A 14,393-nucleotide genomic window follows, 5' to 3' on the forward strand; every position below is an offset into this window, starting at 1 on the left:
CGGCACACCGCCTGTCTCCGTATCTAGTTCCGATTAACGAACTACTGACCCCAAGCAGAAACAGTGTTGGGTCAGCACTGATTCAAACTTGATTCGTATCCTACCGCATCCTCAGCAACACTTTACAAAACTGAAATTTTAGGCTAGCGCTAGCATGTGTACCTGTCCGTTGCTCCGATGCTCCTCCGATATGAAGATCCTTTCCTTTCTCGTGGAGCTCCACACAGCAGTCGTTTCTCTTAGCATCCCTCTGCCATTCTTCAGGTCCCAGTTCTGGCGCCAACTGTTGCGGCCTGCCCGCAGTCCACAACACGAACGGTTCAACTGAGAATGGCAGTTCGCTGAAAAGAGAGGAATCTAGACGGGGCGGAAGAAACAATGGAGCTAAGACAACATCCTGATCAAAGCTCAATTTTACTATTTCCAGACACTCAGTTATAAAGGAAGGGGGAGGGAACCCAATATCCCGCCAAGTAACTCAGGGACCAGTAGCAGGACGAACACCTCCCTCCCTCTTTCTCTTCCCCCCTCCCTTCCTTCCTATTTGTTGTTGTTTGTTTGTTTGTTTGTTTGTTTGTTTTTTGAGACAGGGTTTCTTTCTGTGGTTTTGGCTGTCCTAGAACTAGACCAGGCTGGCCTGAAACTCCAAGAGATCTGCCTGCCTCTGTCTGCCAAGTGCTGGGATCAAAGGCGTGTGCCACTACTGCCCAATGTATTTGGTTCTTTTTTTGGGGAGGAACTCTTATTTGTATGTTAGTTTTTGCCTTGCATTGTCATCTTTTATTGAAATTAAAAAATATTTTAAGTTTATTTTCATTTCTATAATGTCTTTATTTTTTTTGTTACTCATAAGGCATTGTTTGTTAACTTTAAAAAGACTTATTTTTATTTATTTGTGTATGTATTTGTGGTGTGAACATATGCCATGTATGTGGTACCTGTAGAGACCTGAGGAGGGCACTCAGTTCCCTGGAGCTGCAGTTACAAGTGGTACAATGTGGGTACTAGAAACCAAACTTTGGTCCTCTACAAGATTAGAAAGTCCTCTTGACTACCAAGCATTCCTCTAGCCCCATACTATTTTACTCTTGCATTTCTTCTACTTTGGCCTTCATTTAAACATTTCATGTTTAAAATTTCTACTTTATTTCTTTAAAATTTTTAAAAAATTTTAATTCTTTGATAGTATCATACAGTGTATTTTGATATTTTACTCCTTCCCAACTCCTCCTAGATCTACCCTCCTCACCCTCACTTCCCTGATCAACCCATTTTTGAGTTTTTCTCTTTATTTTAGTCCACAAAGTCCAATTTGTGTTGCCCAAGTACTATTGGAAGTGGGGCTTGCTTTGGAGTTTGATTGACCTATTTAATAGTTGACACCATTAAAGAAAACTGACTCCCTCTCCTAGCAGCTAACAAATGCCATTAGGTCCTCAGCTAGAGGTGGAGTTTCATACCTATCTCTTCCCCTCCATTCAGGGATTTTTGTCTAGTTTGTGTTGGGCAGGTTTTATGCGTACTGTCATAATCCCTGTGATGTGAGTTCATATGTGCAACTGCCCTGTCTTGAAGTTATCTAGCACCTCTGGTCCTTACATTCTTTCTGTCTCTTCTACAGTGAGAACACCCAAGCTTTGGCTGGAGAGGTGTGATATGTTAGCTCCATTTAGAGCTAGCATTTCTCATTCAGATTTGTGCTTTTCTTTCACATATTGTTTGATTTTCTTTATCTTTTTTGGCTTGAATAGATTACAAAGGGTGCATTTTTTCTGTCATGTTTTTATTATAGGGATGGTCTTCTTTCTCTCCTTCTTTATCCCATCTTTGTTAACCCCTGTGATGGTTTGTATATTCTTGGACCAGAGAGTGGCACCATCTGGAGGTGTGGTCTTGTTGGAATAGGTGTGACTTGGTTGGAATGGGTGTGTCACTGTGGGTGTGGGCTTAAGACCCTCACCCTAGTTGCCTGGAAGTCAGTCTTCCACTAGCAGCCTTTGGATGAAGACGTAGAACTCTCAGCTCTGCCTGTGCCATGACAGCCTGGATGCTGCCATGCTCCCACCTTGATAATAATGGACTGAACCTCTGAACCTGTAAGCCAGCCCCAATTAAATGTTGTTTTTTATAAGACTTGCCTTGGTCATAGTGTCTGGTCACAGCAGTAAAACCCTAAGACACCCCCTCACCCCCATTTCTTCCTGCCTCCCCTCCTCCTCTTCTCTGTGTTCTCTCCTTTCCTTCTCCCACTCTTCTCACCTTGTGTTTCTTTTCTTTTTTCTTTTTGTTTCATGGTCTATCACTCAGGTTGACTTTAACCTCACTGTCCTCCTGCCTCTGTGCCTTGAGCCTTGGAATTAGTCAGGCATCATTATGACCAAGTATTCAAGTTCATCAGAACTCTGTTATTAACTTTTCTGTGAAATTAGTTTTTCTGAAACTTCAGAATGGATTGGGTTTCAAGGTAGCATGTTGTGTGATTCTTTCTTTCTTTCTTTCTTTCTTTCTTTCTTTCTTTCTTTCTTTCTTTCTTTCTTTCCTTCTTTCTTTCTTTTGATTTCTTTTCTACTATTCTTGTATGATAATTTGAAAAAATCATTTCCCAGCCTTTTCTTCTCACTTTTATCTTCTCCTTCTCCATCTCTTCTCTTCACTGTTCCTATCCCTGCACTTTTGAATCCACTCTAGTAGTTTGTCCTTTACATTGGGCTCCTTCCTGGGAGGGAATCCTGACTGGTTAGTTTTTTTTTTTTTTTCCTTTTTTCTTTTTTCTTTCTTTTTAAATTACAGGAGCTAGATAACCCATGACATTTAAAATGTATTTATTGTCCTGGAGCCCTTGGACTTGTTTGTTGTGGGAAAGGGCAGAACTACTCCAATGTGTGACTAGTTTTCTTAGATTAATCTATTCTTTCTAATGAGTACCCAACTGGCTATTGTAGGATTCTCTTGTTCTGCTGTCTGCCAGGCCTTCATTGCTTTCTGCTGTACTGGAATTGAACATAAATAAACAAAATCTCAAAAAAAAAAAAATCTAAAGAAATAAAACAAATGTCCTCATAATTGGAGAAGGAAAACCATTTCAATAAATGGCAATGATTCTATAATGGTAATGCTGTGTGTATTTGGTGGTGCACTGTGATCACCTACTTTGTGGTTCTTGGAGCTACACGTAGTTTGTTATGAATGTTAAATGGAGCTCGAGTCTCTGCAGAGTTGGAGTGTTGAGAACCGTGGTGCTCTGGTTCTGCCATCTGAGTTTTACAGAGTCCTACTTAGCAACCACCTTCCAGCTTTACTTTTACTTTAAAACTGTGCTTTTAAATCTCATTAGTATTGTTTTCTTTTTCTTCTTTTTTTTTTTCTTTTTTGAGAAAAGAGGAAGGACCTTGTTACAATACTAGGTCTATGAATGATAAATTTCACTCTCTTGCTACCACCATCCTTCTTTTGTCTTCAGTGAAGTTTCAGATTCATTGACAGGTAGTTCCGTGTCCTGATGTTCACTAGGAAAACCTTGTCAGACATACTTACTCTATTACTTTGCATTATAGTTAAAGGTTCTGAGTAAAATTCTTCTGTCTCTTCCTGTTTAATATGCTGACAAAAACATTACCTCTTTAAGATTTTTCTGTTTTACTTATGTTAAAAAAAACCCTTTAAACCACAAATTGACAATAATTACAGTCATAGTTTTTTTTCTTCTTAAATATTTATTTATTTAATGAATGTATGAGTACACACCATTGCTCTCTTCAGACACACCAGAAGAGGGCATGGGATCCCATTACAGATGGTTGTCAGCCACCATGTGGTTGCTGGGAATTGAACACAGGACCTCTGGGAGAGCAGCCAGTGCTTTTAACTGCTGACCATCTCTCCAGCCCCCAGTCATAGTTTTAATATGTTGTTTGTATTGAGGTTTTGTGTGTTAATAGGAAACAGTTGTGTAAAACTTAGTTGATATCAGAAAATATGGAAATATGTAGTTACAAGGATTAATTTAGCTCTACCGATAGAATATGGCATTCTTCTTTCCTGTAACATCAATTTGTAAAATTCTTTGAACCTTAATATTGTGTTAGTGTGTTTGCAGTGAGACTAATATTCTGACATAGATCCCTTCCTTGGTTCAAGGAGTCAGAGTATCACCTTGGTTCCTATGCTTTGGGATAAAATATAGTAGCATATGTATATAATTTTGAGACAAGACCTCAATGTGTAGCCCTGGCTGTCCTGAAACTCACCTACTTCTGACTCCCAAGTGCTGGGCTTAAAGAGATACACCACCATGCCTGGTCAGTAAATGGTCTATATAACAAAGATAAGTGATTTAAATATTTATTAGAAAAAAGTAGTTAATTGTGATTTAACATTACATGGAATATTGTCTATTTAAGCATCAAGAGTAGGCAGAAAATTTTGCGTTATTGTTTTGACATTTGTCAGTTTTTAATTACTATTAAAGAATGTGCATATGAAAAGAGGTAACATTTACTATGTAAAGGTAACAAGATTATTAGTGATGTTTTCTTCCTACTTTGTCTTTATGAACTTTGATTTTCTGTGAAGTTTGTATGTGAAAACATTTTATTTAAAGTGGCTTGATTATATATGTCCTTATTCCTACCTTAGTTATTTACTCTGTGCTAATTAATATTTTAGCTCTCTATCTTTAAAGCTAGATGTGGGTAGCTTAGAGTATTAGAAGTTAAGACAGTAATTTCAGAGAATATCTAAAACTAGACTAAGTGTATTGGTTATTTTTGTGTGTGTGTGCATTTGAATTTTTAATAGGTTTGCAGAATGGCTTCTGACTATTCAAGAACATGTGCTAGCCCAGATAGCATTCAGACTGGTGATGCTCCCATTGTTTCTGAAACCTGTGAGGTATATGTTTGGGGCAGCAACAGCAGCCATCAGTTGGTAGAAGGCACACAGGAGAAAATACTACAACCCAAACTGGCTCCTAGTTTCTCTGATGCTCAGACCGTAAGTTCTCTGTATTCTTTGTGAACTGGTAGATAATGGGGTATTTATATACACTTTTGTGCCTTAAGTTATGTTGAGTATATTTTTCAATGAATAAAAATCCTTGATTGAACATTTCTTATCTATGATATTTTTATATCACATCGGTTTTTCATTTTAACAGAAAATGCATTTTTGGCATGTCATATCTTTGATACCATTTCTATGTTCAAAATAATAAATCGGGACCTAGATTTTTAAAAAAGCCTAATGAAGCAGTGTATAATGGTAAAAATCTTTAATGCCAGTACTCACGAGGCAGAGGCCTGATCTATATTATGAGTTCCAGGCCAACCAGCACTACAAAATGAGACCCTATTTCAAAATACCAAAAACTGAAAATATATAAATAAAAATGTAAAAAGCCTAATTAATGGTAGCAGGCTTTATTTTTGTATCCCACACAAGTAAATTTTCTTTTCTTTTTTTTTTTTTTTTTGGCTTTACAAAAGAGGGTTTCTCTGCGTAGCCCTGGCTGTCCTGGAACTCACTCTGTAGACCAGGCTGGCTTCGAACTCAGAAATCTGCCTGCCTCTGCCTCCCAAGTGCTGGGATTAAAGGCGTGTGCCACCACCTCCCAGCAGCATTTTATTTTCTTATTATCAAGTTTTGGTTTTTCTTTTTTCCCCCTTTTTTATATTTGTAGTCCAAGGTAAAGCTTTATATTTTATTTTCATTAAATTATATTTTTTCATCATGAGTATGAAAAAAATACATGTATATATACATACACATACATACATACATACATGTTTTTAATCTAAATGATTCTTGCTTTAATGGACCTAACATTTATAGAAATGTTTTTCCTTCTCTAATTGTGACGAGGACATTTGTTTTAGTTCTTTAGATTTTTTTTTTTTTTGAGATTTTGTTTATTTAATTTTATGTGTATAGATGTTTTACCTGCATACACAAGTGTCTGTGTATCATGTAAATATAGTGCCTGTGGAAGCCAGAAGAGGATGTTGGGTTCCCTGGAGCTGAAGTTAAAGAGCATTGTGGTGCTGGGAATCACACCCAGAACCTCTGGACGAGCAGCCAGGGCTCTTAACCCTGAGCCGTCTCTCCAGCTCCAGTTGTTTCAGTTTTGTCTGGTAGATAATCTTAAAGGATACATGAATTTACACTGAGCATGAGGTTATTCTGAAAATGTCATTGATGTTTTCGGCTTACTGCTTTCTATGTAGGATCATGACATTTTCTGCTCTTAATGATTTCCTTTCTGCCTTTTTGATGAACCTGACCTGAAGTTTTATTTTTTGACTCTCTCAAAGCATTTTCTAACTTAAGATTCTGGTGTTCTTTTATAGATTGAAGCTGGACAGTATTGCACTTTTGTCATTTCTACAGATGGCTCTGTCAGAGCTTGTGGTAAAGGCAGCTATGGGAGACTGGGCCTCGGAGATTCCAATAATCAGTCTACCTTAAAAAAGTTAACTTTTGAGCCTCACCGGTCTATTAAGAAAGTTTCATCATCTAAAGGCTCTGATGGTCACACTTTAGCTTTTACTACAGAAGGTGAAGTCTTCAGCTGGGGAGATGGTGACTATGGGAAACTAGGACATGGGAATAGTTCAACCCAGAAATACCCCAAGCTTATCCAGGGCCCACTACAGGGAAAGGTACGTACTTTGGTTTTAACAAATATAGCAGTGTAGTAATTGGCTAAATCCGTCAGATTTTGATATATTCTTTTCTGAATTACCTCTTGCCTACCACTCTTTGTCTTACCTTGTGTATATTTTATAGATTATAGAATACTTTTACATGCATCATTCAATTGTAGTTCTTTTTATTTCAACTTAAGTTTTTTATATGTGTGTGGGGACATGTGAGGTTAGCCTTGTGTGTTGTTTTTAGGACAGTATTCCACTTTTTAAGATTAATATTTTTGGGGAATGGAGAGATGGCACAGTACTTAAACATGCATACTGCTCTTTAGAAGATCCATGTTTTTATTCCTAGCACCCACATCAGGTGGCTCACAGCTACCCTGTAATACTAACTCACAGGGGATCAGTGTCTCTGGCCTCAGTAGTCACCTGCATGTACACGTGCATGCCCCCTCCCTGTAATTAAAATTTTAAAAATCTATTTTTATTATTTTGTTGGTTGAAGTAGTTCCTGCATTTAATCCCAGAACTTGGGAGGCAGAGGCAGGTGTTTCTCTTAGCTCAAGGCCAGCCTGGTCTATAGAGTAGGCTCTAGGATAGCTAGGGCCACATTGAGAAACTTTGTCTTAAGGAAAAAAAAAAAAACAAAAAACACAAGATTTATTTTATGCATTTAGGTATTATGTCTGCATGCATGTTTGTGTACTGTGTGTGTGTGTGTGCGCGCGCACGTATGTGCATGTGCTTGCATACCTGATGCCTGAGGAGGCTGGAAGAGGGTGTTAGATTGCTTGGAACCATGCAAGTGTTAGAAAATAAACCCAGGTCCTTTGCCGGAGCAAAAAACTTGACAGCCCAGCCCTCTCTTCAGTCTTTCTACTTTTTTTTTTTTTTTTTTGAGACAGGGTCTCACTGATTAAGCTAAGGTGGCTGCCCATTGAGTCTCAGAGTCGTCTTGCCTCTGCAGTTCTAGCTGGGAGATTACGAACATGTTCTACCACTTTTGGCTTTTTACATGAAGTTCTGGTGACCAAACCTTAGTTCTCATGTTTGCATACAAACACTTTATGAACTGAGCCATCTCTCTAGTACTTGAATGATGAGGAGTCTAGAGTGGTTAAGTGATTGTCAGGAGTCTTATTTAAATAATTGGTGACATTAGAAACAGAACTTGTGTTCATTTTTGTTTGACTTTTCTTTACAGAAGCAAGGCTTATGTGAGTTTTTATGTTTTAAGATTTAAAATTTTAGGGGCTGGTGAGATGGCTCAGTGGGTAAGAGCACCGGACTGCTCTTCCGAAGGTCAGGAGTTCAAATCCCAGCAACCACATGGTGGCTCACAACCATCCGTAACGAGATCTGACTCCCTCTTCTGGAGTGTCTGAAGACAGCTACAGTGTACTTACATATAATAAATAAATAAATCTTTAAAAAAAAAAAGATTTAAAATTTTATAACAGAGTACATATAATAATTTTTTCTACCATGAGATATTTTTCAAAATGGCTATTAAATAAATTTTATACAACCATGACTTGTTGTATTTTATCTTACTCATCAAAGTTATAAGACCCAAAGCAATGGATTTTGTAATATCACACTTTATAAACACCAGCAAATATTTGACAAAGTACAGAGTGTGTTGGGTGTAGTCGCAGAAATCTGTAATTCCAGATAAAGATAGTTAGGCTTGCTAGTTTGAAGGCAGTGAGCATAGTGAGGCAGGCCATGCCTCACTGGCCTCGAACTCAGAAATTCGCCTGCCTCTGCCTCCCAAGTGATTTTTTTCTGGTTCTTTTAATATTTCTTAATTCTATTGTTTTACTGATATTCTTTTCAATATCCCTTTTCTATAATAGTATAGTGTAAATATCATGGTGGAAAAATAACAGAATATTTTAAATTAATTTACTAATGAAAATCATAGAATTTTTCAGTGTTTATAATATATTAGGTGTTCAGATTTTAAAAATGGAGTCTCACATTTAAATTTCTCTGTGAATTCTCATTTCTGGAGGTTTAAAAGATAGGGAGTTATTAGTGCTGACTTTTTCTGTATGATTTTGTAAAATTAGCAGATAATATTGATCAGTATTAGAAGGTATGAGTGGTCCCTAAGATATGTTGTAATATGTCCTTACTCTTTGATTCTACTAATCCAGTGGTTCTCAACTGTGGGTAGCAACCCTTTTGTTGGGGTGTCATGATGATTTCACATGCTTTCCACGGGTCCTACCATTGGAGAAACACATGCATTTACATTACAAGTCTTAACAGTAGCAAAATTAGTTACAAAATAGCAATGAAAGTAATTTTATGATTGGGGGTCATAACAGCATGAGAAACTGTATTAAAGGGTCAAGTCATTAGAAAGTTTGAGAACCACTGTACTAATCAGAGATAATTTCTTGATGACAAAAAGGCTGTGAGAAGTTTAATATGAGTTTATATTCCAATTATATTAGTAATAGCCAGTATTTTTTGAGTTAGTTACTAGAGGTTTTTATGTTAATCTTGTGTTTAAAAAGTTGTCATTGTTTCTTGTTGTACTCTCTCCAATTCCTTCAGTAAAGACTTGATTCATGCTGTAGCATCCTGCTAGTGATCCGACTGATGTCTTTGCTAATTACAATGTCTCTTTTCGAATTGAGAAAACTTGTTTTCTTCTTTGGGTAAAAGCCAAGGTTCAGGGCTCAGGAAGCAGAACATGGACTTAAGTGATTGCTTAGTCAGTACCCTTGGTCCTCTTAACAACTTCTATATGAATTTTGAGTAATAAAGCCCCTGAAGTCCTTGTGTGTATGTGCTTTAGCATTGGTATGCTTATCAGATTTACTTATGTGCATTTTAGGTAGTAGTTTGTGTGTCAGCTGGATACAGACATAGTGCTGCTGTCACAGAGGATGGTGAATTATATACTTGGGGTGAAGGAGACTTTGGAAGATTAGGTAAGTTTTTAAAATTTGGGGTTATTCTCACAGAGTAAAAATGATCTGTTACTAAGAACCAGTGAGCACAAAGTTCATAGGCCATTTATTTTTATTAGTTTTAAACTCAAAGTCAGATATATTTCTATAGATAATTTTGTCTAGATTTTGATGCATTATCTAAGATGTAACCAAGAATTATAACCAGGCTCTGTAGAGGTTCAGAGCTAAGAAACATAACATTATGAACTTGAATGTACTGGTCGGTGAAAACAAGTTGACATGAATGGGATATTAGACACATTAGAGTAAGTGCTATGATAGAAACCTTGAATGTTCTAAGTCCTCTATGTGCCTGTGGCCCCCAGGTTGAGAGCAGCCTAGGAGACTGGTAGAGCAGGTAGAGAGGATTCACTTTTTTTGTACTTAATTCCATTTAAAAGTAACTGGTAGCATATTACTTTTGTGAAATTACGACCTAGAGAAAAGGAGTTAACGTTATTTCTGTGTTTTATCTAAGGTCATGGTGACAGTAACAGCCGTAACATTCCAACATTAGTAAAAGACATTAGCAATGTAGGAGAGGTTTCTTGTGGAAGTTCACATACAATTGCTTTGTCCAAAGATGGAAGAACTGTGTGGTCTTTTGGAGGAGGTGACAATGGTATGTAGAAAAAAAAAAAACAAACCTATTGGTAGCTTTGGGCTTTTTTTTTTTTTTCCTTAAAAATTGAAGAAAAAAAAATCCTTTTCAAGTATGTATACCTCGTATAGAAAATCTCAAATGTAGATGAACAGACATAAAAGTAAATTATTTCTTTCATTGTTACAATAGTTCTTTAACTATTGTTAACACATTGGTAGACAGATTTCTAAATATATGTGCATTATGCATGTCTTTTTTTAAAAGCCAAAGTAGGCCTGTGTAGCTTATATGTATTTTATAATTTGTTGGCTGTAATATAGCAATATTTTATGGATATCAGTAAATATGTCCCTATACAAAGTTTTAAAAAGGCCCAGAGTACTCTTATATTTATCTGTAGCACAATTTATAACTTAAGTTTCTCATTGCTGAGTAACAAGATGTCCCCTAGTAGTTTTGTTTCCCTCAGTGTTAAAATCAGTGTTTTTTTCTCCCTGCCCCAAACCAAGTGGGAGTACAGTAAGGCTGTCAGTAAGATAGACAAAAGAAACCTACCTTATGAGTGAGCAGATCTTTGCCCACTGTAACTGTTACTCTGTCAGCAGTGTAAACAGAGATCAACAATACTAGGTATTGAAAATTAGATAATTTTAACCAGGTGTGATAGTGTTCTCTTGCTGTTCCTAGATTTCCAAGGCTGAGGCAAGAGGTCCCTTTCTATGTAGACCGTGCTGCCCTCAAACTTTTGCCTTTCTTTCTTTCTTTCTTTCTTTCTTTCTTTCTTTCTTTCTTTTCTTTCTTTTCTTTCTTTTCTTTCTTTTCTTTCTTTTCTTTCTTTTCTTTCTTTTCTTTCTTTTCTTTCTTTTCTTTCTTTTCTTTCTTTTCTTTCTTTTCTTTCTTTTCTTTCTTTTCTTTCTTTTCTTTCTTTTCTTTCTTTTCTTTCTTTTCTTTCTTTTCTTTCTTTTCTTTCTTTTCTTTCTTTCTCTTTCGAGACAGGGTTTCTCTGTGTAGCCTTGGCTGTCCTGGAACTCACTCTGTAGACCAGGCTGGCCTCGAACTCAGAAATCCGCTTGCCTCTGTCTCCCGAGTGCTGGGATTAAAGGCGTGTGCCACCACGCCCGGCAAACTTTTGCCTTGCTTTGCTTTGCTTTGCTTTCTTAATTTCTCTCTCTCTCTCTCTCTCTCTCTCTCTCTCTCTCTCTCTCTCTCCCCCTCTCTCCCTCCCTCTCTTTCCTTTTTTCTTTCTTTCTTTCTTTCTTTCTTTCTTTCTTTCTTTCTTTCTTTCTTTCTCTCTCTCTCTCTCTCTCTCTCTCTCTCTCTCTCTCTCTTCCTTTCCTTTCCTCTCCTCTCCTCTCCTCTCCTCTCCTCTCCTCTCCTCTCCTCTCCTCTCCTCTCCTCTCCTCTCCTCTCCTCCCCTCCCCTCCCCTCCCCTCCCCTCCCCTCCCCTCCCCTCCCCACCCCACCCCACTCAGAGATTCACCTGCCTCTGCTTCCCAAATGCTGGGATTAAAACCATGTATCACTCCTGGCTTGGCCTCAAACTCTTTAACAATCCTCTTGTTCCCACAAAATTCTGGGATTATCGTGCCTGCCTCCTGCTCCCTCCCTCCCTCCCTAGACAGGGTCTAGCTGTATAACATTAGACTTGCAGCTCTTTTTCTGACTGCTTTTTGAGCAGTAGAGTTATAAACCTGTGTTACAATTCCTGGTTAGCATGTCAAACCATTTAAAGGTAGAAATGCAGGCACTGGTGAGATGGCTTAACGGATTAGAGCATTTGCTGCTCTTTTAGTGGTTTGGAGTTTGGGTCCTAGCACCCATATCAAGCAACTCACAACCATCTGTCACAGATCCCACACCTCGTCTGGACTCTCTGGAAATTCACATGTACATGTTCAAACACACACACACACACACACACACACACACACCTTTAAAAGTTTTTTTAATTCTAAAAAAGGAAAAAGTTAGAAATATGGTTAAAGGGGGACAAAGAAAGAAAATTATTTTGTCTTTTTAAAATAGCTTTTATTGAATGAGAATAAGACACAAATGGCTATTAGTTATTGATCGTTAACTTTCTTGAAACAGACATGTTCATTTGTTAATGTCTTCTGCTATCAGTAACTTACAGGTTTCTAAGTCTGTCAGGTCATTGCTATAAAAATTAAAGTACATTATTAAATTCAGTGCTGAAGAAAGAAGAATGGACTTAAGTTGCCTAACTTAAAAAATGTTGTTGTTGTTGTTTGCCATATATGTAGGCAAACTTGGCCATGGTGATACCAACAGAGTATATAAACCTAAAGTTATTGAAGCTTTACAAGGAATGTTTATTCGCAAAGTCTGTGCTGGGAGCCAATCTTCACTTGCTTTGACATCAACAGGGCAGGTAAGACAAAGGAATAAACATACGTAAGAGTATTTCAGAGGACTAGGTAAAAGAGAACTTTTTAGCCTTGTTTGTCTTTGAATTCACTCTATAGACCAGGCTGGTCTGGAACTCATAGAGACCTTCCTGCCTGTGCCTCCTAAGGGTTGTGATAAAAGCTGTGTGCTACCACTGCCCAGCTAAGAAAAAGATTTAAGACAACAAATAAAAAAAAAAATACTTAATTTTGTTTCAAATATAATAGATGAAGATGAGCCAGGTTTTCTTACCTGCTTATGTGATCTAGATGCATGTTTTTTTAGCACCCTGCTCTTTGAAGTAAGTCGATAAAATAAATAAATTCATTTAGTGCTTAGAATCCTGTAACCCTCTCACCCAAATCATCAAGGATCCTCAGAGCTCCTTTCTGTTAAAGAAAAGTAGGGGGCACAAAACAAAAACTTGAGGGGACAGTGATAGGAACTAAAAAAGATGTTCAAAAAGATGGTAAAGAGAGCACCTTCAGATGGAAAGTGGTAGTACCAAAGAGGGCCAGGCACAGTGAAGAACAGTGATAATGTTTATCCTTGAGTTTATCAGCCACTTCGGGTTTGAGTGTAGGAGTCCATTGTATGTTAGGTTAACGTAGATGATCAGCAATGCTGAAATTCACATTTAACTTAGTTATTTTTTGAAAGACTCGAGTATTCCATATGCTGAAAAATTAATACAAACTATTCATTTTATTCTATTGTAGAGTCAATTGCATACTTTAATATTCTAGTATAAATACATGATCTTTCATGTGTTCCTCCTAGTTGGTTTTGTAGTAAGAATCCATGGATTGAAATCAGCAAGTGCTCACTTGATTATATCCACAAGCAAATCTCAGACCTCCTTTCAGTGTCAAATACTTCCATTTTATGAGAGAGGAAATAATTTGTTTTGTGTACCAGATGGTTGTGTATGATAATTATTTAACAGTAAATCCGTTATATTCTAAAGGAAATTGTGTATCATGACCATATTAGGCTATATGAAGTCCAGTGTGTATGTTTACAGAAATAAAGAGGAAGAAATACTTTGATGAACCATGCTGTTTACTGTGTTTACTGTTTACTGTTTACCTGTGGAGCATTTCAATCCATTTGTCTCAGTTCCTTCAGGCCTACTCAGTGCTACTTTTCCTCTAAATGTAGCTCTTAAGTTTAAGTGAAGGTAATTTATTTTTATATGGCATGATATAATGCCTAAAATGCAAGACAAGTAATTTTTGTTTGGGTGTGTGTTATAGTTTTAAGGATCAAATCTGGGAATTTTAGATGCTAAGCAAGTTCTGTACCAACTGAGCTACAAATGTTATTAATCTAGTGCTCAGCTAAAAATATTTGAAAGAAAACTCATAGGGCCTTACTGAATACTATTGCTGTATTGGACTTTGAGTCTGTCTTTGTTTGGGTTTCCATTGCTGTAAGGAGACACCATGACCAAGTGATCTTTTATAAAGGAAAAGGTTTAATTTGGGCTGGCTTACAGTTTCAGAGGTTTAGTCCATTATCATCATGGTGGGAAGCATGGTAGCTCCAGGCAGACATGTTGTTAGAGAAGAATCTGAAAGTTCTGCATCTTGGTCCAAAGGCAGCAGAAGGAGACCATTTCACACTGGGTGAAACTTGAACTTAGGAGACCTTCAAGCCCCCTCCCACAGTGACATACTTCCTTCAACAAGACCACACCCCCTAATAGTGCCAATCCTCCTGGGGCACACAAGCTTTCAAACACATGAGTCTATGGGCCTTATA

General features: G+C 37.4%; 1 protein-coding gene across 5 annotated transcripts in view; it reads left to right on the forward strand.

Moving 5' to 3' along the window:
• Herc1 (HECT and RLD domain containing E3 ubiquitin protein ligase family member 1) overlaps positions 1–14,393 on the forward strand; it is a 163,310-nt gene that overhangs the window by 33,280 nt on the left and 115,637 nt on the right. For all 5 annotated transcript variants that reach the window (XM_029481103.2, XM_029481107.2, XM_029481105.2 and 2 more), the window contains exons 4-8: positions 4,798–4,992; positions 6,345–6,656; positions 9,499–9,595; positions 10,095–10,238; positions 12,485–12,612. In XM_029481103.2, coding sequence (XP_029336963.1) covers positions 4,798–4,992; positions 6,345–6,656; positions 9,499–9,595; positions 10,095–10,238; positions 12,485–12,612 — 876 coding nt within the window. The remainder of the gene's footprint in view (positions 1–4,797; positions 4,993–6,344; positions 6,657–9,498; positions 9,596–10,094; positions 10,239–12,484; positions 12,613–14,393) is intronic.

The sequence above is a fragment of the Mus caroli genome, unplaced genomic scaffold (genome assembly GCF_978045245.1).
Source record: "Mus caroli unplaced genomic scaffold, Mus_caroli_1 scaffold_11, whole genome shotgun sequence".
Taxonomy (NCBI): domain Eukaryota; kingdom Metazoa; phylum Chordata; class Mammalia; order Rodentia; family Muridae; genus Mus; species Mus caroli.